We start from the raw sequence: 25350 nt of genomic DNA, 5'->3' as shown, positions 1-25350 counted from the left end.
CATTCATTTTTATAATGACTTGTCTGAAAATGACACAAAAGTGTCATACATGCTTGATGTGAAGGACATGGTACACAAAAGTTAATACCATGCTCCAGTCCCCTTGGGAAGTGTAGTTCACTTTGATGGCCTTTCTAAATGTCCAGCTGTCCGGGAAATATGCTCCCCTGAATGGTGAGCTATGTGAATTGCTCCGAATGTGGACATCTGCTCAGCAAATGAGCAACATAATGTATTCTGTTGGGTACTGAGGTGAGTGTGGGAGCATGAGAATTAGGTCCTCCAAAATCCACACAGAAGTCAACAGTGGTGAACGCTGATCCTCTAGACATGGCAGGGTACTCCCGTGGAATACGTAGTGGGACTCAGGTGAAGGAATAAGGTTGTCAAACAAGGTGATGTCTGATTGAAGGGTATAGATAATGCAATAATCGATTATCAATAGTCCAATAAATAGCAGACCTACTGATGTGCGGGTCAAATTTTATTATGATCTTATTTGGATATCCAATCCACCACACCCAACCCACCAAAATATGTATTAAACATCAACCCTAACCCCACCTGACCAGCAAATTGCTAACTTCAACGATAAATAATGTGATTTGCATCCATGTCTTGGAGTATGAGTAGAGTGGGCTACCCATGATAATGTTTCCATAAACTGTCATGTAACACATAGAAATACAGACCCTTTTTAATTCAAAGGACAATTCAATATCATACTGTATGTGCCTTTAGTATACCCACAAAGAAATTCCCTAATACTGTACATGTGATTGGAGATTCAGATTGTTGATGTCAGGCAGGGATGACTTTCCATTGGTCAACGTTGAGTGAAGTCGACTGAAAGAGAACATGAACGTATCCCTCATGTTTTACTTTCCTTCAGTAAACTTAAACAACATTAGTGTGTATCTCTGCTCTGCTCATAAACCTATCGTGACCTAGCTGATTTTGGCCGTACAATGTTATTATTAGGGCTGTCAAAATAACTTTTGATAAATTCATCTAAGAAAAAAAACTGATTAAATAATATAACACAGATTAATCATTTCCATATAACCTTTGACCCGGAGCCGTTCTAGTCAGTAACCATTAGACTGTAAAATGAAGGAGGGAGAATACGCTGTCTGGATCATTGATTGGAACATTTACTTTTAAAAAATGGCCTGATGGTGTTGATAAAAATAAAGTGTTGACATTGAGGGGAGTTTATTTTCATTGTGTCCACTAGGTTATAACTGTGGCCTGAAATGCCTTGTATTTGAAAAAAAAAAATATATATATATTCCCGAAGCACTTTTGAACTCATTTCCTCAGCATATTAGGTCATATTACAGATTGCTATGGCAATTATTTGAACAGTGAATATAATAATTAAAGAGTTTTTGAACTTTAATGTCACTAATGCTGATTATTCAATTATTCATTTGAATTGAAATATTTTTAAATAAAATAAATAGCTTAAATAAAACACTTTCACAGCAAACATTATATATGCGATTAATTAAGATTAATTAAGCACAGAGTATGTAATTAATTAGATAATTGCTTTAATCAATTGACAGCCCTCCTAATTCTTAACAAAATGTAATTAGCCCACAGTGGTAACATGCATAGAGTTAACTTGGGCTACTTTTTTTCTGATCAGGAGCGCGTTTCCCAAAACCATAGGCTATCGTCTAGACAATGTCAAATGGCAGTTTAATTTATTGTGTGGATACTTTTCCCCAACGATGGAGATCCTGTACCCTTCGGTGTGCATGCACATTTTAGACAGAGAGAGAAAGAGGGGGTGGAACTTCCACTTTAGCCAAATACAAAGCCTAGCAAAGACAATCTATACCATATCAGGCCCCACCCACACAGAAATGCTGAAAACTCTATTTTGGAAAAACGCAAACGTTTTGTGTCGTTTCGCCTTTTGACCACATACAGTAACAATGCGTAAGTTGTCTGAAAACACACTTTAAAAAAAAGTTCCAGAGTGGGAATTTTTAAAACTCTGCACAGGCCTTAGCCTGGAGACCAGACTCTCTATTTTAGAATTTAAAATGTATTTACCCTAAATTATAGAATTTAAAAAACGGGTTCCAGAAGGGGAATTTTCAAAACTCTGCCCAGGCCTTAAGGGCCGTTCACACCAAGAAAGATAACTATCGTATAAAGGGCCGTTCACACCAAGAACCATAACTATGACGATAACTATAAATAAATATCGCTCTTGTTATGAATGAACGTTCACACATAAACTATAACGATAATGACATGAAGAAGGATATCGTTTGGGATCACTTTCAGAGTGATTTGAGAACGATAAAAAGTTAACAGCACATCAGAACCCATCACAGTTTAGCAATCACCTTCCTTAACATGAGGAGAGACTTTTTTTTATCGTTGGTCAGTGTGAACGCTTTTATCGTTATGGTTATAGTTATCGTTCTTGGTGTGAACGGCCCTTAACGATAACAATAAACAACTAGAGAATGTAATTCCAAGGAAATTACGAGTGCATGAAAATGCAAAAGGTATAGTTTAATGGATGTTTAATGTTTCGCTAATGTTTGCCAGCAGTTATGTTAATAATGCTAATATGCTAATCAGCTTGCTTAGCTAACTTAGCTCATGTTATCTAGCAGTTTTGTTAGCCATGCTAACAATACTAACTATGCTAATAATGCTAACCAAGGTGATAAGCTAACTTGGCTAATGATTTTGAACAGTTATGGAACAAAAGCTAACTATGTTAACAATGTTAACTACGTTAACAATGCTAACCAGGTTGATTAGCTAACTTAGTTGATGATTTCTAGCAGTTCTGTTAAAAATGCTGACTATGCTAACAATGCTAACCAAGGTGATTAGCTAACTTGGCTAATGATTTTTAGAAGTTATGCAAAAAATGCTAACTATGTTAACAATGCTAACTATGCTAACAATGCTAACCAGGTTGATTAGCTAACTTAGCTAATTATTTATAGCAGTTATGCTAACTATGTTAACTATGCTAACTTTGCTAACTATGCTAACCATGCTAACTAGCTAACTCACTAGTGAGGACTTTTATTTTGAAACATTTGTTGATACGGTATCCATGGCTGCCACTATCAGGAATAAAGAAGTTACTGTAGTAAAATCATGTTGGTTGCTATGGAAACGGTCATAAACGCTTTATTTTAATGGTTGCTATGTTGGTTGCTAGGTACATGGAGGTCTCATGTAGTTGACTGGAGGCATAGTTGATGATAACTGACAGTGGGAATGGTTGAACAGTTAAATAGATGAGTAGTTTCAATGGTTAAATGATTTAATAGTGTATTATTGTAGTGAGGACTTTTATTTTGAAACAGTTTTGGACAGAGGAAACAGTTTAACAGGTATATGTACATTAGTCTTCACAGAGAATGTATGCTTAAAGCCTGAGAGAGAGAGAGAGCTGCTGCACCTGGACTGGCCACCTGGCATAAGATTCTAATTGCCCTATTATGATGTCACAATGTGATGTTAAGTCTATGGGGAAATTTTAATAGTTTTTATTTAATAGTTCAAAAAGTATAAAAGTTACAAAGTTGAAAAATACATAGCTGAAGTCACCTAAGTAAGACCTACGCAGCGCAGTTTGAATGAAGTTTCTACGTTAAACGGTTGAAGCTGAATTGCACGCACAAAAAGCGTTAGAAGAAGAAGAATAATCGCCTATAATAAGAAGAAACCGGATAACAGTAGAGTGCATTTTCATGCACTCTAATAATAAGAATAAATCGGATAACAGTAGAGTGCATTTTCATGCACTCTAATAAGAAGAAACCGGATAACAGTAGAGTGCATTTCCATGCACTCTAAATATCACTCTGGTTAAATATGAATGACAATGTTCACTCATAAACTATAACGATAACGACATGAAGAACTTTATCGTTGTTGATAACTTTCAGAGCGATTTAGAGAACGATACAAAGCTAACAGCCAATCAGAACCCATAATATTCTACATTCATTAACACGAGGAGAGAGTGTTCTTATCGTTGGCCAGTGTAGACGCTTTTATCTTTATGGTTATAGTTATCATTATCATTATCGTTCTTGGTGTGAATGCTGCTTTAGCCTGGAGACCAGACTCTTCTAGCAGAGAGTCTGGGCTAGATCCATTCTCAAACGTTTATTTCCTGGTTGGTGGACACTTGTCTGAAGTTTGAAATCATTGGAGTTCAATAACTAACGTTTGGTAATGACGTATGTTAACCACAGGGGACACAACGATGATACTGTAGGATTGAAACTTAAATGTAATCGCTCTCGGGAATGCCCTCTATTCACTGATTGGGCGAGGTGCTTTTGCCGGAAGTGGATCAGAATATCCCAGACGGAGTACTGAAGGGAAGAGAAATTGAGCAGGAGTGTGTAGACAGGTGGAGTCAGGCTACCCAGGCCTTGCCATGTGGACAAAAAGTGCAAGATGAACGTTACTGCAGGGCCATGGCAAGCTAATGGTCGTTCCCTTGTGTAACTTGTTCTACACCAGACATGATGCCAAACGTAAAACGACCAATGCATTTCCAGATACATAGCCGTCACAAACCTTGATTTTTGAAATGATCTTGATTAGTTTTACAGTTGTTGTCTCTTCTTTCTGAATTTGTGTGAAACCTCTTGCTGCAAGGCACCAATTGGCTGGGCATCAGCACTACAACATTTCACTTGTTTTTGCGTTTCCGTATGGACAGGGATATTTCTGAAAAGGATGTTGTGTGGACACAAAACTTTTTTTTTTTTTTTTCACAACACAAAGGAAAAATATTGTTCAAACATTTTGTTATTTTGTTGAAAGGGCCTCGGAATGCTGCTATCTTTTTGGTCTGGTCCACCCTGGACATCTTATGCATGTCACTAATAAATATGTTTAAAGGAGAACTCAGACCATGTTTTAACATAGAGCGCTGTTGCTCTAGGCCACTGAGTAGAACTGTAGGTAAGAAAACAAGTGAACAAACCCAGTACTACCTAACGCAAGTTATCCAGTTAACTACTACAACCAGGCTGCTATGAGATATGCTCTGGGGGCAGCACTTAAACTGCACCTTTGTGCCTCTTAACAGACTCAAAATGTCATTACAAGGGCTGTGCAACATGAACAGGGTTCTTACACAACACCACTATGTGTCTTCAACTCAGTTATTGTGAAGAAACTATAAATCCAGCTGTTGGCAGTCTCTGTTTCCCTCCATCTCTTCCTATAGTCTAGAGTCCATGCCAAAGTCAAACTCACGCCTTTTCCCATTTCCATGAACACCAAAATCTGAAGGTTATTTCCAAAAAACGATGATTGAGCATTGCAATGGCGATATATTAATATTGATGACTATGTAAGAACATGAAAACGGTCCAAATGACAGCTGAACTGCCACAGCACTAACATGAATGAATGGAGGATGGGGGAGGGGGACCAATGATGACTTTCAGATAAATAAATAACTAAATGCGGAAATAAATGATGAGAATTATGAGTACTCTGTGACAACAGAGGCTCTCTGTTAGTATCCTCCTTGCGACAAAATGGCTGGAGCTCTCCTTTAACCTCACAAATAAGTAAAAAAGATCCAATAAAGCACCACAATATAGAGAAAGACAACAAGCTTAATTCTATCTCTACCTCCTGAGCCATTCAACATAATTTCCCATCACAAAGCCCACTCTGATACAACTAACTCTTAGGAGTTCATAGTGCATCCAAAAAGCACTGCTTACAGTAAAGGACAGATCAGTCAGGACACTTAGAAAACCTGGAGGTGCATGAAGTGTTTGATTAGGCTCCTGCTGCTCTAAAGTCAAGTTCATTTATATGCTGCTAGGGGTGCAAAATCAGGGATTCCGCGGGTGGTGGCATCAGATCAGCACTATGGTAAAGCGGCCTCATCAGAGCAGGAGCAAGAGGGCAGCGGATGGCCTAATAAGGCTCCCTGCACGAGCAGGGTGGAGAGATGGGCCCCATTATTCTTTCATAGAGCAGGGCAGGATGATGACCGAGAGAAGGGCCGATCCATGCTAATGTGATATCAGCTCTCTCTTATGGTAATGATACCGTCCAACAATGGAAATACAGGACTACACTGTGGTTAATGGAGAAGGGAACACGCACGCACGCACGCACGCACGCACGCACGCACGCACGCACGCACGCACACACACACACACACACACACACACACAGGGATATCAGAGGTGCTGTGTAGAGGATCAGGCAGGAACAGAGCCTCTCAGATTTTCATTGTAGGGCAAAACAGTTAAAAACCCTTTGAGAGGAAAAGTGAAATCGGAGAGTATTACATCTGAGATGCATAAAGACTTTACGAATCACCTACAGTATTCAGCGCATTTCACAGGAAATGGGCTATGTTCCATATGAAGTGTGGTGAAATCACCTTTAACATATGATTTGATTTGAGGCTTAATGGAATAGAAACAATTTCACACTTCCTCTGGAATTTTGACCCTGTTGGAGCAGGCGTGTGCGGGTTGCACAGGTCTCTTTCTGCGGATCGCTCCAGAGGTGAGAGTGGAAAGCATGTTGGACTGCAAAATTGAGCCCATTTATCAAGACACCCCAAGGGAGGGCTCTATTTTCCACAGCCGGGGAAGAGAAGGCCGGCTGACAAGTGATGACAGCCTGGCTTTTTCTCCTTCAGGACCATGGCCGCGTTCCGTGTTCTGGGCACTGGGCCCTGGTGGACTCACGGCCAGTTTTAGACCAGCTCGCTTAATTCGCTCGCCTACATTGAACATCCTCGCCTGCGATTGAACTGACAAAAAAAGAAACTCTGAATCCCTGATGTGAAAAGAGGGATTTCTGAATGCAGCTGTGGCTGACATGTTCTCTCCTTTGGTTTCTTTATTTGTTTGCACTAAAAATAAACGGAACAGATTTCCTGAATCAGGGCTTTAGTCTATTTGTATTACATCTCTTCATACTAAGGGAAAGAATGACAGGTGTGTTATTGGATTTTGAGGTACAAATGGCAGAGAAATGCCAAACATGAAAAAGCTGCTGGCTGCTCCATTTTCACAGTCGTTAAGACACTTTGTTCTCTCCTGCTTTCCAGTAGTCATTTCGTCCAAGAGGGTTGCTGGTGTAATGTATAGCTTTTATGTCTCCTGTTTTCAAAACTATGCTACTCCCTCTGTTCATGTCTTGCATCCCCTTCTTTATCACTCTGTCTGCCCTAGCAGTGACTGCAAATGGGACTTTCGGACCATGGCAACTAAGCCCTTAGTGCCATGCAGCTGGGCTGGATGGGAGCCACATACACAGACCGTGTTTATGGACTCACAAAAATGAGAGACGGGGATTCCAGGTGATTAACCATGTGACAGTTGAAGGGCTTGTTAAGAGGCCGTGACTTACAACGAGAGCCGTAACGTAGCCATGCCAACAGTCTCCCCGGGCAAGCTGACTGAACACTTCTGAAACCAGTGTGTGCTTGCCATTTTACAATGCTAATTTACACCCCTTGATGTGAAGATGGGCAGGTTTTTCTTACACTCTATGAGCCATCAAATGGTAAATAAATTGGCAGTTCGTGGAAGGACCTACATCGCTTTTGACCTTTCATAGCTGCCAATATTTATATAAATTATTAAATAAGTATATATAAACATTGATCGCTAATGTCAGTTTCCATTAAGGTAGCACTCAATCTGTGCCAGCAGACACCGTATTGAGATAACAGAGGTAAGACGGCAAGCATGCCAACAGTGGCTCAGACCACTGTTATCCGCGTGGCTCAATCTGCTCTGTGAGAGGCCACAGGAGTTCTGGGTGTCAGCTGTAGAGCTGTGTGAAATAGAGCTGAAGGAAACGCCAGTCACCAGGGGGCCAGACACAGGGAGAGAGAGGCCCCTGTCTCCGCACTAACGACCTCGTCCCTCCCCTCTCGCTCCTCTCTCGCTCCCCTCTCCTCTCCTCTCCTCACCGCTCTCCTGCCTTCAGCTCCTCTGTCGGCGCTCTCCGGGGTGCTGACCTGCCACTGCTCCTGGGCCCAGGGCTCCAGAGGACACTGCTTCCAGGAGAAGGGGGGTGAGGGGCAGGCAGGCAGGCCGGGCTGGGCTAGGCTAGGGCGGGCTTGGGGGGCGATGGAGGCAGAGTTTACGGAGGATACTAACGGTCCTCTAGAGGCATGTTCACAGCTAATGAGATTGTGCTTCAGGCTTTCACACAGTTTCACAGGACACACCATAGCGTAGAGGCTTCTGTCAATGAAAATTCAGGGCAGACATGTAAGGGAGAGTATACTGACCTTGGACTGTAATGTCTTTTTACATACTGTACATCAACATGTAGACATTTACACACACACACACACACATGCACGTTTGCATAATACATTTGATTGAAAACTACAGCAGCTTCATAAAACAGTTTGTAAATAGATTGCCACCACACATCATACAGCATCATAAATAAACAGCTATTCAATTTACTAGCCTCTCTTAGGGCAATCCAATTCTGCTGATCCCCATGTGGACAGAGCGACAGCAGTATGAGGAGCAGTATGTACACTAGAGGATCACAAGTCCATGCGGCAGAACCGGCTGATCGTGAAATGTGTTGATATTCCGTCCTGCAGTGTTGACCTTCAGATCCAAAACCCCAGCTACATTAGATGCCATTAGTGTTCTTATCAATGTGGTGTAAGAGTAATGCATTAAACCAACCAACAAAGCCTCTGTGTGGTTTCCAGAGGTATCTTGGCAAAGCTTTTGGATTATTGCTTCGTGGATAAGTGTCTCAGTGTACTCGAGGCTTCTCTCACAATAGAAAATATGTTTTTTTTTGTTTTTGTTTTTTTACATAAAGCGTTCTCCTCCTAACTTTGAATATTTTCCTGATCTGCCATATGTTTATACTTAGCAATGACTCACACGCTGTTACTTCTGGTGGTAGGATGGGAAAAATGATAGCAACACAGTCAGAATGACTATGAATCTATCGAATATATCATTCATTCAGATGGGGCAATTTGGTTTACAGTGCCTGCCCACAGTGCTGTCACAAACTGAGTATTAAAGTCAATAAATTCATGGAACATAAAAGCATAGGAGGAGCTCAGTCATTAATATTTTGAAGTCATAAAAACAGTTCCAGACAAAGGTATTATACAGATGGAACTGTGACTTTCAATTAACACCCTGAATGGTCTTGTTTTGTTGGAGAGAGACACCCAAATAGCTTTGAGCAATACCACCCATGGCATATGTTCACACCAATTGAGCTCACTGGCAGGTGCAATATTTTGCTTGTGTCATTGTTGCTTATTAATAAAAATCAATTATCTCGCATCGTGGCCTCTATACCACACACAAACAAGCAAACACACACACTCAAGACAAGAAGAGAGAGAGCACAGAGAGAGAGAGAGAGACACACCCTCAGACAATTTTCTGTGTGCCCTCTGTGAAGAAATCATCGATCTAAACACAAACAGTCAAGCCACCCTTAATGCTGATGTGTTAATGTTCTGTTACGTCTCACTAATTTCAGCTCATTATTGTAAGGTCAACTGTTTTTAAATTGAAAGAGTCTTTATGACCACAGCCAAATGCCACAAATAAGTGATGGACTCATTCATTTTTTAGAGGACAAGAGGGGTTATGTACTGTATGTGCACAGACTATTAGAGCCACAGTAATACACTTTCACTCTGGACCGGTTTAGTGCATATTATTGCATGGTAATGTAATTATTCCAGCTTTTCCCCTTGAATCCCCCCCCCCCAACAACAACAAAATATATATATATATATATATACAGTATGTTATGCTGTTAAATTAATAACTCTTTTCTTCTCATCACTCACTGTGGCCCAGTTTGGATTGTACTGTAACTGTTGTGTGTTTCATAGAAGTCAAAGCATGGTTCTCCAAACCAATTTCATCAACCTGAAAGTTTCATGCACTGCTTTCCTTTTTTCCTCAGCAATTTCTACTCCAGAATGTAATTTAGTTACAGTGCTCTGTAATGCTGTAATGATCTTACACCCAATCCCCCAGACTCATCCAACTGGTATGATTCACTCCGTCTTGTTCCTGTTTGCAGTTAAGTCCACAGCTTAGCTGTTCCGATTGTTAAGCTCAATTCATAGCCAAAGGGAGAGATGTCTGATTATGACGACGCATGACTAGCTCTGAGCTTTTGAAGGAATCTCACATAAAACCCCCCACCTGTTACCTCAAACTCTCTCCATTCTGTGTTTTTTTTTGTGTACAGAGGTTGGTCACATCTGGTGAGCCAGGTGTTTGATGCAAACTGGAGGCGAGTCCAGAGGTATCAAATAGGAGGTCATGTGAGTCTGCATTTATGCCTGGTGAAACATGTTATCCAAATGGTGAAAAAACATATAGTATGCATCACATTCAAATAGCATATGAATCAATTAAGATTCATTCAGGAAAATGCTGTAGGCTAATTGTACATTTACTGTAGCTGATCAATTATATCCACCTTAATAGCAGCAAGATGTCAACAGTAACTGGACCAAATCTGGACATAATGACTAATCAATATGTTTCCATCGTGAAGAGATAGTACACACAGTCTTGAATGACAATTGCAGCATGAAAAGACTACGATGAGACCAAGCTTGGTTTCCTTGTCCCTTTTATTGCAAAGCATTTCATTATGCCTTGTGGAATAGAATCTCAGCATACAGACAGCTATCCCTTAGGTACAAGGTGATATGGCACATGACATGTTACAAGTCATTGCTGTCTTAAAGGAAACATGCTCTGAGTCTCCCTCCAGTCATTTTAGTTATGGAACCCATATTGTAGCTGTAGCTCATGGCTACTTAAACACTGTACTAAGGAACAATGCCTTTTATCTTTAGCTGCCAAAACGGCAATGTCCATCGGAGCAAACAGCTGAAGGGTGTATGCACAGCGCATGGAGACTGTATAGATGCATGTTTACTCAGCAAATATGAGCCAGACCTGTTTTCGTGGAGTAAATATTACTTCGGATTTACTCAATTTATGACATTCATCTTATTACAAAGCCCATGCCACTGCCCAGGAAATACATATTTGTACTTTAACCTTAGTCTTGAGGTCTATTCTTGTTTGGCAATTTCCAAGGCATAACAAACAATCAACATGACTCCTAGCAATTGACAGTGAGATTAAATCGTGAATGGTCCCCTGATCTCCACCTCATTACTGGTTTTAGACAACATTTTTAATTAAACTAGTTCAAATGTCCATACTTACTTTACCTCAGTATTGTTGCCTTGGATTTGACTTTCATTCATTGCCATTTTTCATTTAACATTGCTTTAAATGATTTTAGTTGAGTATTTTACATTGTTTAAGATACACAACATCTAAATCGCAGGAGTTTGTGGAAAGCCTTTTTGAAATCCTCGTTGGACATGGTGTAGATTATTGGATTTATCAACGAGTTGAGGTAGCCAAGCCATGTGAAAAAATCAAATAACTCTTGATGAAAGCATGACGAACATAGTGGCACCAGCAGTGTATAGATGAAAAACGGCAACCAACATACTATGTAAGCTCCTAAAATTATACCCAAGGTTCTGGTCGCTTTCCGCTCTCTAGCAGCGGAGATTCTCTTTTTCTCCAGTAGTCCGTCCGACAGAGTCACCTGAACTTGGTGCACATTCGTATCATTTAACCCATAGTCTTTTCGTCCAAAGTGCAAGGGACTAGTCGAAGCAACAGATCCAGGCGAATTACTGACCAGCTGTGCAGACGTGAGCCTTTTGCCAACTTTCGGTGACTGTTTCAGAATTCTCTTTCGGGCTTCAACATATATCCTCCCGTAAAGAACGATAAGCAGCAAAGTTGGGATGTAGAACGCTCCGAACGTAGAGTAAATCGTGTAGAATATGTGATCGGTATTCACAGAACAACTAGTCACATTTTCAGCTTTTACTTCTTGGCGCCAGAACAGTGGAGGTAGAGAGATGGACACAGCAATGACCCAAGCTGTGGCGATCATACCCGCTGCCCTCGCCGGTGTGCGCCTTTTGGCGTACCCAACCGCGTCCGTTATAGCCCAATAACGATCCAGGGCTATTACGCACAAATGCAGTATAGACGCCGTGCAGCATGTTATGTCCGAAGACAACCAAATGTCGCAAATAATTTGACCAAGAGTCCATATATGACTTACTGTGTACAGCACGCAAATGGGCATCACCAGGATGGATACCAAAAGGTCCGTCACCGCTAAAGATGCTATAAGAAAGTTTGCCGGGGTATGCAGCTTCCGTGACTGCGAAATAGTTGCAATGACAAAAGCATTTGATAATGTTGTTGCCAAAGTTATAATGCAAAGAATGACAGCTAGACTTGTTTGGAAAATTAAGTCGGTGGTCTTTTCACCAGGTTGAGATGAATGAGATACATTGGCATCATTGGTGGAGTTGTTATATACCTGACCAAAACTCGGTGATGTTGGCTTCAAGTTATTTGGGCTATCCATCCCTCAGCCCCCTTTCACAAGAATAAGGTAATTGTCTATTTCATACTGAAATGTATTCAGAAATGGTTCTCTCTGTGTCAGCCCATTTAAACAAAGTTGACAAGTATCCTCCGAATACGCGTACACCCGGCTTATTTTGATTTCAGGAATCATAGATTTTTTTGAATATTTGATCCACGTCTTCGTTCTTCTTGTACTCTCAAAAAGTTTCGTGGCTTTCCCAAATGTTGCATTTCGATTCGTTTTTCTTTCCTTTTACCCTTCATCATTTTTCATTTAATAGTACGTTCGAAAATAAATAGGGAAGTAAAATATTTAGGCCATTAGAAACATGAAACAATATCGATTTTCACACGAAAGGGTTAGTTTACCCCTTTAGCGATGAGGCTCAAAGCACCTTGAATAGAGGGTAGCATCCGTTTTTTGCTGGTAGGTGGGTTAAGGACTTGGCTTTATATAGCTGACTCCGATGAAACTTGTAGCTATGATCACTCCAGTCTCCTTACTTGAGAGCTGCCAACATCCTCTGGGTCTTAGTGCTCTCCCATTTTCTCTTTAAAATGTCGATTACGCAAGAGTTTGTGTTATGGTAACCAGTGCTACTACAGTACATGAAGAAAATACCTTTATAGGTCTATTTAACTTTTATCAGTGTCAGTCGGTTGTTTACATGTAACAAAACATCTTGAATTTCCCCTTGGGGATCAATAAAGTATCTATCTATCTATCTATCTATCTATCTATCTATCTATCTATCTATCTATCAATAAACGTCAGTATAAAGGCTCAGTACTGCATAGACTCTACATAGAAACTGGTGAGGACAACACTGCTGCTGAAGCTGATCAGTCAAAAGGCCCTAGTGAGCTGATATTGAATGTTGACACTACACCTATCCACCTTTTCAGTTTCATAGAACATAACCACAAATTATGTCCTGAGTCTGGCATTCAGCTGCCCATGGGGCTACTACTGAGCCGTACTCTGTCCACATCCCCATCTCTCTGAATACTGTCACTTGCTTCATTTGGTCACTAACTGTGACTGTGCTTCATCCCACTGGGCAATAACCCTGAAGATGAATGACATTTTCTTGTTAGCTTTTGCAGCAGGATACAGCACCCTGTCCTTATGGCTGCTTTTTTCCTTACCCATGTGTCGGCCAAACACCCTGGTAAGTAACGTGGCCTTTCAATGCAACACGGAAAGTTCCTTGAGGATTTGTTGAGTGTCTCATTGTTTGACAAAATCAAAAGCTAACAAATGTGCTACAGGGTAGCCATTTTCCTCATAAAGTCCAGACAATATTCTTTTATTCTGGTTGTTTATTTATCTTTTCTACCAGGCTGGTGCGTCTCCTGTGCGTGACCATTTAAGAGTGTTGCAATTGAAAGCCTTAATATGCGGTTGCTGTTTGCAGTGGCAGGGCATGACTTATCTTGTTTATTTAGGGAGGAAAGCGCAGTCCCGGCTCCATTTGTGTAATTGCCAGCAGCACATCGGGTTGGTGGTCTGGTTGTTAAAAACAGATTATACTCTAAAAATGCCAATAGCCATCTCAAACACAGTGACCATGAATAACGTGCAGAAAGTACATTATATAGCCTACTTAATGGCTTGTGTAGTAATTATACCAGTATACCTGTATAAATGTACTTCCAAATGTTTTTGGTTACTTTTGTTAGTTTGTTATGATCTACATCTGATCTGCTTGAATTTCCCCTTGGGGATCAATAAAGTACTGTATCTCTCTATCTCTCTATCTATCTACAGTATTCCTTTTAGTGAAAATGCATTAGGAGTCATCTAAGGCATTAGCAGTTTAGAATAGTATAAAATCACACTCCTGCTTGACCCTTTCTGTCTCCCATATCCTCACTGTATGCTGTGCATCCATCACTCTTGTAATGGGGAGTTCGTCTTCTGAATGTGTCTGCAATTGTCTCTGTAATATCTACCCACATAGTAACAAGAGAGGAGTATTGGGGGTAGATAATAGAAAATTAAATAAACTCCAATAAAGTCCATCATTCAGAATGTTAAGTTTCTGCACTTGGATACCATTACCTTCGGTATCTTGGCAGTCAGAATCATAGGAGGCCTTCTTAGGCATGTGTGCCACTGGATGGTGCTGGTCACAGAATAAAGTGCAAGAGATGGCAGTCCATGGCCTTTTAAAAAGTCATAGTAGGGCACAGGCTACTTTAACGTTAACGTTTAAGTTTTTTTGTAATTTATCTTCAATAATTTATCATTAACATCACCGACCTATTATTGACTGGTGGGTTTAATCATGTTTTATGCATGATACACTAAACCATATTTGAGAATTTGTGATGCAGACCAGGTGGATTTTGAGAAGATGCACAATACACCTACTGTAACTCAAAGACTAAAAAGCACCTCTTCAGACATTCTTGAATCTTGATTCTTGAATTAAACATTTCATACTTGCTGTGCTGTGATATTACTGACTGAATGTGTGTAAATTAGGCTAATCAAATTTAATTCTTCCAAACAGCACAACAAATATTGATTCCTCACAGTCTAGACGCTGTGTCAGGGAGGAGTGTACTACAGGATTATTTACAGTTGTGAGGCTGTCTGCGGTTAATCCACACCCGACAATGGGAGCTGATGTTTCTGGGAACTTTGAAGGACTCGGGGTGAAATTTCTAGAAGTTGTATCATCATTCTGTTAAAAATCTGTAGGAAGACAACAGCTGTAGAGAGGACGCAGAGCCACTCCCCTTACTCGGTTTGTTGATGGCAATAAAATTGGTTCATTACATTACAGCCACTTATTCTGATATGAAAAAACAAAGTCATCTAGCCAACCCAAGAAGACCAGTGAGGCATGGCAAATAGCCTTTTCATAAATGACACCAATTAACTCTGACAATTATTTTTTCCAATTTAACACATTGAAGTCAAAGTGTAAGTGAAAATAAATGGCTGGTAATCTTGGTCCATGAAGTAGAATGACTGATTGATGTGCATTTACGAAACATCTAAAAATCTCTCCTTTTGAAATCAAACGTGCAATCCAAAACATGCATCATGTCCCATCCAGTCTTACCCAGCACCCACTTTGCATGCGGAGAACATCCTGACCCCGATACTCTCAACATAAACTACTGCAGATTTCAGAATCATGGCGGCGTAGATGTAATGTCAAGGTCTCCAACCACGCGTGGGTTCCCCATGTAGATACATGGAATCTGCTGGGATTTATGAGCTAGCCATGCAGACTTGCCCCCTGGGGATGATAATCATGCATGGAGGTCAGGTGATTTATCAGTGGTCCTCAGGCAACTGGAAATGTGTTTGCGATATGGAAATCTGTGATGTACGCTAAGAAGGAGGCGAGTTTGGAGTTTTAACATGCCCCTCAGGTGCCGTAATACTTCTAATTAAGGCCCTGTCCTGCGTAGGAAGCCGCAGTGGGGAAATTGTGTCAAATGGCAACATTTCCACATGGTGAAATGTTTACCCATGCTTTAAATCATGACAGAGTTTGTTACAGTAGCTTTCATTGGGAAGGTTCGTTGCAGCATTTTATTTTTTAAAATACAGGATGCTGATGATGGGATGTTTTGAAGTCAAGGTCAAGTGCATTTTGTGAAGCATTGTTGCATCGTTGCGTTATCGTTGATTTTCACTCTACTCTGATTTAGTGAAAACCATCAGGTCATTAGAAATGTTCAGTCTTTGCTGACCCTGTATTTCATATTGATCCAATAAATACATGTATGTGCTGCAGATCAAAATTATGTTTACACTTTTCTCACTTCTACTTCTCAATGGTTTATCCTCCTCTGAAGGACCAAGGCCTTCTTAGGGATGTGTGCCACTGGATGGTGCTGGTCACAGGATAAAGTGCAAGAGATGGCAGTCCAGGATGAAATCGATTTTATTTGTAGTCCAGCTAACCCAGCAAATACACAGACATAAAAACTACTAGGCCTAGTGCAACGAATGTCATGCCGACTTCACTGCAGAGGGCAGTCGTCTTGTCACATCGCTCAGGACTTGTCTATTTTGGCCACGCCTTGCTCGCAACACTGCGACCACTTGTCGCTCGTCGCAACAGCCTCTCTCTTTGAAGATGAATGGCAAGCTGCCGCTTTGTCGCTGTCTCTTGTAGCAAATGGGACTGTAGGGTTACATTACATGACCCAGCCTTTAAATACTGTAGGCTCAACCAATCAGCCCAATTAACACAATGGGCTGAACCATTCCAGAGGGGTGAAATTACATACCCCACGATCGCAGTTGAAATGTATCAGCAGGGATTTATCACATTCATTTTCTTTGAATACTGTTTTCGCCAAAATAGTCCTTATGAACATAGTCTAATGCACACAAATATGTGTTCACATCACACATAAAACCTCTCTAATGGAAGGGTTGTGCATCCCTTTGCGCCCCTTGAATGCAAGTGTACTGTAGGTACAAAAAGTCCTTTATGAATGGCCATGGAGGTGTCTGAGCCATATTTAGAGCTCATGGGGCATGAGTGGGCACATGAAAAGAAGAGGCCTCCTTTTCACATGGCCCTTTTATAGCATGGCATTAGGCCACAGGGCTTAATACAGTTGTCTGTGTGCCATGATTTGGAGCTCTCCGATGAAGCTTGATCGTAGGAGTTTCCATACAGACACAATAAAATGCTCTCCGAGCTGAGAACGACTAAACCAATTACTTGTGAGCTGATCAGATGCAGAATCTGCTCTGGGCCCGCCTGCTTATGGCTCTAACATCGTTCGGGGAGATAAATCGAGTTATGAGATTTGCTAACTGCAGTAGATTATGACTACGTGTTCCTGGTCCCTGCTAATGAAAGAATGATTTCAGGCAAATCCAATTGCACATTGCAAAGTCATCAAGGAGGGGTCGAAAAGATACATGCAGGTCAAACATATTATATTTCTTTTGTGGGATCAGCAAAGAGTAATCTGTTTTGTGGAAGTTTTGCAGTTTAGGTTTTGTTGCTCTTTCAGCTGGAGAGACAGTCCTTAATGAACCCTGCATTGATCATAGTGTATCTTCATTGCTCCTACATTTTTGCACGACTCCAGCCACGTTTTCAGAACTGTGAAGCATTCAGTGTTTGGTTTAGTTTACAGTAATTCAGCCATGGACAGCTTCCCTCATTACCTCTCTCCCCCTCTGTTTGTCCATCAGACTGTCTGTGTTTGTGTGTGTTTGATTACATAAGTGTCAATGTGTGTGTGTGTGTGTGTGTGTGTGTGTACAGTACAGTGCTCTGTTTGTGGAACCAGAGGTGTGCTCATACTGTACTGTATCTCTGAGTCCTCAGTCGGTTTGGCATGTTGCACTTTAAGGCGCAACTCCTCTAAGACCGGGTTGCCCATAAATGATTCAGCCACAGATCAACCCAGTGATATGATGGTGAGAAAAGAGGGTGTAACAACCCAGCTACTGAAATGGACTGAGTCTTGAAGCTTCCAAATGACTTCATTTCACATCAGACTTTTAAGCATCCTTTGAACCATAGCCTGCTACTCATGGCAAATGCATTTTGGTAAGTACTCTGCAACTCTAATGCCTGATGGGCCCTTGGTATGCTTTTACACTCAGGACAAATAGCCCCCATTTCCTGGGGTGAACTACAAGTTCATGAAGAGACAGCTTGACACAATACAAACTTCACAAAAGTAAAAACTAAAAAAGTAAAAAGTCCTCTTTCATCGGGCCATTTTGTGTATACCAACACGTTACCCTGTTCTCTATTTTGTGACCTTATAAAAACACAAATGTCTCATAATCAGCTATTAGGGGAAGATGTCAATTGACCAAGAATGATATGATTTCATCCCTTAGTAGAGCTGCTATTGCCATCTAAGTGGAGCAATTAGGCTAAGGATGACATACAGTATTGGGTCAGTCTGCTGGATCAAATTAGCATGCTAAAAATGTCACCGGAGGGAGCACAGCGCGGCATTAGAGCTCTAATGATGGGTTTAGAGAGTCGACAGGACTCCCTTTAGGTCTGTCCCTTCCAGAGACCATATTTTTTATTTTCAGTTCTCCCACTTTTTTCTCAGCTATGAGAGGAAAGCCTCCGTTCGTTTACTGTCCATTTGTCTTCAGTGTGCACTTGTGTTGGTGTTTGTGCAGCTGGGGGCTCATTTTCAGTTTATTTTTTGCCACATCTTCTATGCCATGAGAGAAAAGCTTTCATTCGTGTCCTGTCCATTTGGCTTCAGAGTGCACTTGTGTGTTTGTGTGTGTGTCGGGTCAGGTTTCTACCAGTCATTTTCTGACAAAGAGTTAAGCAGATGATTGATCATCTGTCTCAACGACCCTCAGAGATTATGATAATTATTTTGGTTCCGGAGCTGGCGTGGCCATTAGGGAAGAGGAATCCTCTTGTCTCCACAACAGCATTTCCAGCAGTCGACTGTTTTCCATGTCTCTCCCTCTCTATGTTGTTGTCCTTGTTTATTTGTTTATTTTTTAATAAGTTGTATTTTTCTTGTGTTTCCAGTCTGTTTTTAAGCATCTTGGTTTCCCATGACGTGTATGTGCACTTTTCTCTCTCCACTTTTAGGAGGTAATCCACTGTTAATTCAAATCGTTTTCCATTTAACGGTGAAACAAATCCATGGAGCCTCCTGGGCCCCCCCTTGTTTGTCTGCAGTAGACCTGGGTAATAACAGTGAGCTGACAGCACTAAATGATGTGAAACGTGACTGAAGAGTGATGAGATAAAAGTGTCTCACTAATGCAGAAATCAAATGCCATAATCAAATGGAGAATAGATGGCGGAGGAAAAGTGTATTTAAATTCCCCAGGCATCTCCTGCAAAGGTCACTTCATTTTGAGGTGTCATCTCGTTCAGCCATCGTTTATGGAAATCTTCTGTTTTTCCTTTTTTTTCAGAGTACCAGGTAGTTAGATCTCTGTGGACAGAGAATGGCTAACAGCTTACAGCAGTGAAGGTGAAATGTTGTGCGTATTCTCAAATGAAGATCGACATTGAAATTCTGTTGATTTTCTCACCCTGTCTGAGCTATATGAAAACGCAACCTGCTTAGAGAGGTTCAACAGGCACTCCTCTACACAATACAGACATCAACACAGTCCCTAATCTAATAGGCCAAGGAATTTATTCTGGAACACAGCACTCCGAAAGATATAATATATCAAAAACGAATGGGTGAAACAACATCAACAACAAAGTGCCACTGAGATGCAAATATAGTTCTATTTTAGTTGCAGCTGGATAACAATCAAAATGCATTTATGTGAGACCTGTTTTTGCCCTGTCTAGAGCGATTCTCAGCATTGAACTCTCACCTCCTCATGAAGGGCGCTGTGATATTCTTGTGGTGGTGGATCAGGGAGTGGTAGAGACTTTACGGTCTCCTTTGGCAGAGCAGATAAAAGCCGAACGTGAGGGAGGAGGAGGATTATGGTGAGATCAATGTTCTTTGTTTTGCAAGAACAACTGCAGCAGCAGGCACTAAAAAACTCTCAGCTAACTTTTCCCACCTCCAGTAATCTCTTCTTCGTTGAATATATTTAATCCGTGCATTGCTCGAAATCCACAGCTTTTTTGCCTATTGGAGCATTACAACATGAAATGATAATCTAATGTTAAGGCTTCCAGCTATTCCAATGGCAGGTCAGATGAGCTTGTTCCAATCTGTTGCTGATTCTTATTACATGATTTGTGTTTCTCCAAGGGTTTTGCAAACTACAATAGTGGGCTTTATGGAATCTGAATTAAGAAGATGGCAGTAAAGAACTGAGCTTGCTGCATTTTCTGCAGATCTATATGCAATCACAAACAAGGACCAATGTCAAAATCACCCTTAGATTAATCTTTTTGATTTCCTTAGGGTTATACGACTCTGCATAACTGCATGACAGACGGCCAGTGTTATATGGTCATAATACTACATCTTAATGCTATGATCTAACAACCATTGGTGATTTTCTGACCCACTAAGCATGAAAGTCTCTGGGTACTTTTTCATTAAGAACATTAAATGAGCGATGAAATTGAACCCCTTCATTTGATATTTTTAATATGCTTACTTTCTTTGCGCAGAGTTAGGTTCCTCAGGAAGCAAAACCACCACAAATTGTTCCTTTTAAATATCAAAATGTGTCTGAATGATCTACAATATAACTGCTGGTAACAGACTAACAAAAGATACTGATTATGACCGTATATACTACAGAGCTTCGAGGAACTATTAAGGAACAATTAAGGAAGTTGGATGCATGTTGAAGAGCAACAGAGGTAATATACTGTATATTTTCATAAGGGCAGCCTTTAACACAATAAGGTATTCTTATGCATTAGAAGATTAGTGAATTATTATTTGAAGGGCTTTCCCTTAACTATTGTAATTTTTAGCATTGCCTCTTTATTATAAATAGGCTTTCTAGTAAGTGCATGTATCAGTGTTATAGCAGCATCAGTATATCAATGGCAGTGAGTGACAAAACACTCTAAATGTTCAAAATGTATCCCTCAACACTAAGAAACACATAATTTTGTTTCATTAAAAATGTGCACATTTCTAAGAATTCTTTGTTAGCAGGCATCAGTTCAAACCTGCATTATGCACACTACACAATTGCACACATCGGTAGGCTACATGATATTCTACTGCCACCTTGTGGACAATAATTTTCCAATTTCACACCAGTTGAAATAGGGCTCTGTGAAATTTCACTCGGCAATGCATTGTGCAGTTTGTGTTGATAACTGCAACTTTGTAGTCTTTTAAGTCCATTCCAATCAGCAAGAATGTTGTTTCTTGATCATCCATCATTTCACAGAGAATGCTCGTGTTATCAGGGAGGGCCTGATGCTGCCAATGACCCTGATTGCTCCCAAGCAATTATCTGAGCACAGCCCAGTGCTCCACTTTATCTGTAAATAATGTCCGTGTTGACTCTTTTGCTTCACCCTCACACAGCGTTCAGTTTGTGGGGTCTAGTGTGTGAACGTGAGAAATACCCAGACTGAGTTCACTTTTGTTGACTCCAGTAGCTCATTGAAACCTACACCATATTTACCATCACCCAGCCACAGAGGCTTGGATATTTTTAAGTGGTAAGTTGCTGCTTTACATAGCTACATTTACATAAAATGATTATCTTCAGAATCCAAAATACATGAGATCTGCAATAAAGTTGTTGTTGAGTATAAAGACAAGTTTCATAGCAGGAATGTTTTGCATGTTTATTGATTTGTTCGAATTTCATCAAGTAATTTCAGTATGAAGCTCTGTCTGAAGATATGACCAAACCTTAGGCCCATGCATTGTTGGGGTGCATTAGTAGGCTACCTATTTTGGAAGTCTTTATGAGTTTCTGTACACCTAATTTTCTCTGCTATTTGGTATTTGCTGTGACTATTGTGCAAACTCTGTTCAGTTTTTAGCTCATGTTGTGTGCAGTTTCAATTGTGCTGGCGTAAAATTTGCTGGTGAATTAATATGGTCTAATGTTTATCATGCCTCAGTGGGGAGGTTTGTATGTTGGCAGTGTCTCAGAATGCACCGGAACGAGCTTTCATCGCGCGTGTTAGTGACCATCCTGGGACTGACGCTGGTGACTTCAGCGCGAGGCCAACAGATGTCAGAGGAGCCGTGCTCTGTCCAGATCCTTGTCCCCGGACTGAAAGGTGCAGAGTCAATGCTTATAGCTTATGTGTCACCAGGGGGAATCCTGCCAATTGATTTTGAAAGTAGCTGGGAGAGAAACCGATGTGCTCCGTGCTGATTTCCAGGGAGACAGTTGATGTGTTTTTCCACTTTGGTGCTGCATTGTGAATGTTTTCCACTTCCATGAATGACTCCCCACAGGAGAGGCGGGAGAGAAGGGAGAGAAAGGAGCCCCAGGGAGGCCAGGAAGAGTGGGTCCCCCCGGAGAGACCGGTATGGCCTTGAATGAAATCTCTCTCCTTGTATTTCTCCAGTGCTATGTGTATCCTATCCCTTGCATGATGTGTGTTGTATCGTACCATACACACCATACACCAGTGGCTCCCAAAGAGGGGGTCGCGAGATGATTTTCAGAAATTATTTTTTTTTAAACTAGTAGAAATAGCATGTTTTAGTCATCATTGTAACAAAAGATTAAACACAGTTACATGATGTGGAAATTATAAATTATAATGGTTGTTTGGCTGTTCTGTGCTTGTGTGGTAAATATGCTTGTGTTTCAATAGTGAGTGTGCGCTGTTGCGTGCAACATTTGTATACTTCTAACACCTCCGGGCATAGTGGGGGTCGCAAGTCACTGGCACCGTTATTTTGGGGGTCACGGCTGAAAAGTAAGGGAACCCCTGCCGTACACAAGGGATGATTTCTTTTTGTGGATCTGTATATGTTGGCATAAAGTTATGATAATGAGGTATTTAGATATAATGTACTGTAACAGGTTTACAGATGGCTGTGTCATTGAGAAACTATTTCAAATCACATTTTACATCAAACCATTGAAGCCCATTTTACATCATCTAATACTTGAGTATAATGTAAATTATATACACACAACATACTGTATACAAAACAAACAGGTCAGAAGTTTGTTTTTAAAGAGTTTCCGCCGACGCAGGCTGAAGATTATCATGTATTTGCATTCCTGCAATTGACAGCATGAGTAATGTGCTGCCTGGTTAGAGCCTGCTAAAGAAAACCAGAGCTGCCGCATGTTTACTGGTGGGTCAGAGGTCTCTGCAGACCACAGAGTGCTAACGATCTCAAGCCTCTGCCGCTGCTTTAATGAGGCCAGGATTTGACTCAAGCTGGAAGGATCACACACTCTTTAACAGCCAAGTTGAATTCTTACATAATGAAGATGATTTCTGGCCGATTATATTTTCACGGATGATATCAAGTCATGGAATGTGACAAAAATGATGTGTTGTCTTCCAGGTGCTCCTGGAATCAAAGGACAGAAGGGTCTCATGGGTCGATATGGGAAGATGGGTCCTCCTGGATACAAGGGTAAAGTAACATCACATCTCTCAATAACAACCGCAGTTTTATGGGAGTGGTGAAGATTATACATGTCTCTTTGTCAGGTGAGAAGGGAGACATGGGAGATCCAGGACCAAAAGGCCCTGATGGAGACTCCGGTAGGACAAATCATTAGACTGACTTGGACTTGAGATGAAACATTGAATTGACAGAATTCTGTATGAGTTTACTTCATCTTCATACAGGACTCCCCTGTGAGTGTGCACCATTACGGAAGATGATTGGTGAAATGGACAATCAAGTGGCGCAATTAACCAATGAGTTGAAGTTCATTAAGAATGGTATGTCTACCGTTAGTTCCATGAATGTGTTTACATATCTTCATACTAATTTTGCAAACTGGATCATAACCACTTAACCACCATAATGAGGTACGCAAACAAGCAATTACAATGCACTGCTCATTAAAGTTAGGTACATAGACAGTAAATACTACGTTAAGTGAGACTGCAATTTTCCCCACAATTACCTGTGTTCTGCTCTGTTGTTTGAAAAGCAACTCTGTGAACATGTGGCTGTGTTCAGTGTGGTTTTAGAAACCCAAGTGCTCATTTTTCAGCACTGCCCTCCCCTGCAGCTGTCGCTGGCATCAAAGAGGTGGACGGTAAGGTCTACCTTCTGGTGAAGGAGGCCAAGCGTTACCAAGACGCCGAGGCCTACTGTCATGGGAGGGACGGACATCTGGCCATGCCCAAGGACGAACGGGCCAACGCGGCCATCGCAGCGTACATCACGGAAGCGGGCCTCGGCAGGGTGTTCATCGGCCTCAATGACATAGAGCAGGAGGGCCATTTTGTGTATGTGGAGCGGTCTGCCATGAGCACTTTCAGCAAGTGGCGCGAGGGCGAGCCAAACAACGCCTACGAGGATGAGGACTGCGTGGAGATGGTGGCAGCAGGAGAGTGGATAGATGTGGCCTGTAGCCTCACCATGTACTTTGTGTGTGAATTTGACAAAGCAAATGTCATGCAGTAGGAAAGGTAGGTGAACAGATGGGTGGACACCGTTATCTTTTTCTCTTTGTTGTTTTACTGCCTTTTCATTGATTGCTCCTCGCAGAAGCCTACAGATCCCCAGAGAAATCACTGAGTGTAGGGTATCTGTGTTAGTCAATCAAGTTTGAATGTCAGTGGATGAAATGATCAACAACAAAAAAAATCATTTATCAAAGTTCTAATATTGCCATTTTCGTTTATGTCACAGCTATGTCTAGTTATGACAGTTTGTTTGGATTATTTGCTTTGATTTCATTGACACAAATTAGAAACTGAAATATTAAAATATATTTTAAAACAATGTTGTTATGTAGTATTTGTTAAACATGAAAGGTGTAATTATTTTGCTGATTTGTATGTAATAACTTTTTAAATATTACATATCTTCATCATTTCTACCAAAACATGTTCAGCTGTAAATTCCCCATCTTGGGATACTGATCCACTAATTATATCTTTTAAGATTAAGTCCATGTGTAAGACTGTTGTTGGTGACATCCTTTTCTAGCTGTTGTGAAGAATTTAATTGTATTGAATTATCCTGATGATGGAAATGAAACTTTCCTCAGTGGGTTTTTTGGTGATGTGTGGCCTTGTTGATCTGAATGGAAAATTGCTTCCACCTAGTGGATATAATAAAGAAGAGCAACAAGTGACTTAGCCCACAGGTTAGCAGGCAAGGACCACGATGGGATAGGCCTAATATGCATCTGAGCTTCTGTGGTCTTCATGGGATCAGGTTATTTGGAGTCAATGGTGTGACCTTTTCTAATTGAATAATACAGCAAGGATGGGTAAGATGAAACGTGTGCAATACTATGCTG

At 40.9% G+C, this 25350-nt stretch overlaps 2 protein-coding genes across 4 annotated transcripts; one reads left to right on the top strand and one right to left on the bottom strand.

The window, feature by feature from the left end:
- Nucleotides 1-11287: 11287 nt before the first annotated feature.
- Nucleotides 11288-12498, bottom strand: htr1b (5-hydroxytryptamine (serotonin) receptor 1B). The gene has a single exon (XM_062523493.1). It carries the CDS (start codon nucleotides 12496-12498, stop codon nucleotides 11359-11361), a length of 1140 nt encoding a protein of 379 aa, XP_062379477.1. The 3' UTR covers nucleotides 11288-11358.
- Nucleotides 12499-20521: 8023 nt separating this feature from the next.
- colec11 (collectin sub-family member 11) lies at nucleotides 20522-24994 on the top strand. Of its 3 annotated transcripts, none has more exons than XM_062523679.1 (8): nucleotides 20522-20776; nucleotides 21533-21598; nucleotides 22010-22171; nucleotides 22353-22424; nucleotides 23427-23498; nucleotides 23576-23629; nucleotides 23717-23812; nucleotides 24091-24994. In XM_062523679.1, the coding sequence occupies exons 3-8, from the start codon at nucleotides 22042-22044 to the stop codon at nucleotides 24504-24506; spliced, it is 840 nt and encodes a 279-aa protein (XP_062379663.1). In that variant the 5' UTR covers nucleotides 20522-20776; nucleotides 21533-21598; nucleotides 22010-22041; the 3' UTR covers nucleotides 24507-24994. The 3 variants fall into 3 exon arrangements, with proteins under 3 accessions (XP_062379663.1, XP_062379662.1, XP_062379664.1); XM_062523678.1 differs by having other exon boundaries at nucleotides 21462-21598; XM_062523680.1 differs by having other exon boundaries at nucleotides 20702-20776; nucleotides 21462-21598; nucleotides 24109-24994.
- The last annotated feature ends 356 nt before the right edge of the window (nucleotides 24995-25350 follow it).

Source organism: Sardina pilchardus, chromosome 20, assembly GCF_963854185.1.
Source record: "Sardina pilchardus chromosome 20, fSarPil1.1, whole genome shotgun sequence".
NCBI lineage: Eukaryota > Metazoa > Chordata > Actinopteri > Clupeiformes > Clupeidae > Sardina > Sardina pilchardus.
Note: the sequence above shows the minus strand (reverse complement) of the source record. Positions and strands in the feature narration are given on the sequence as shown.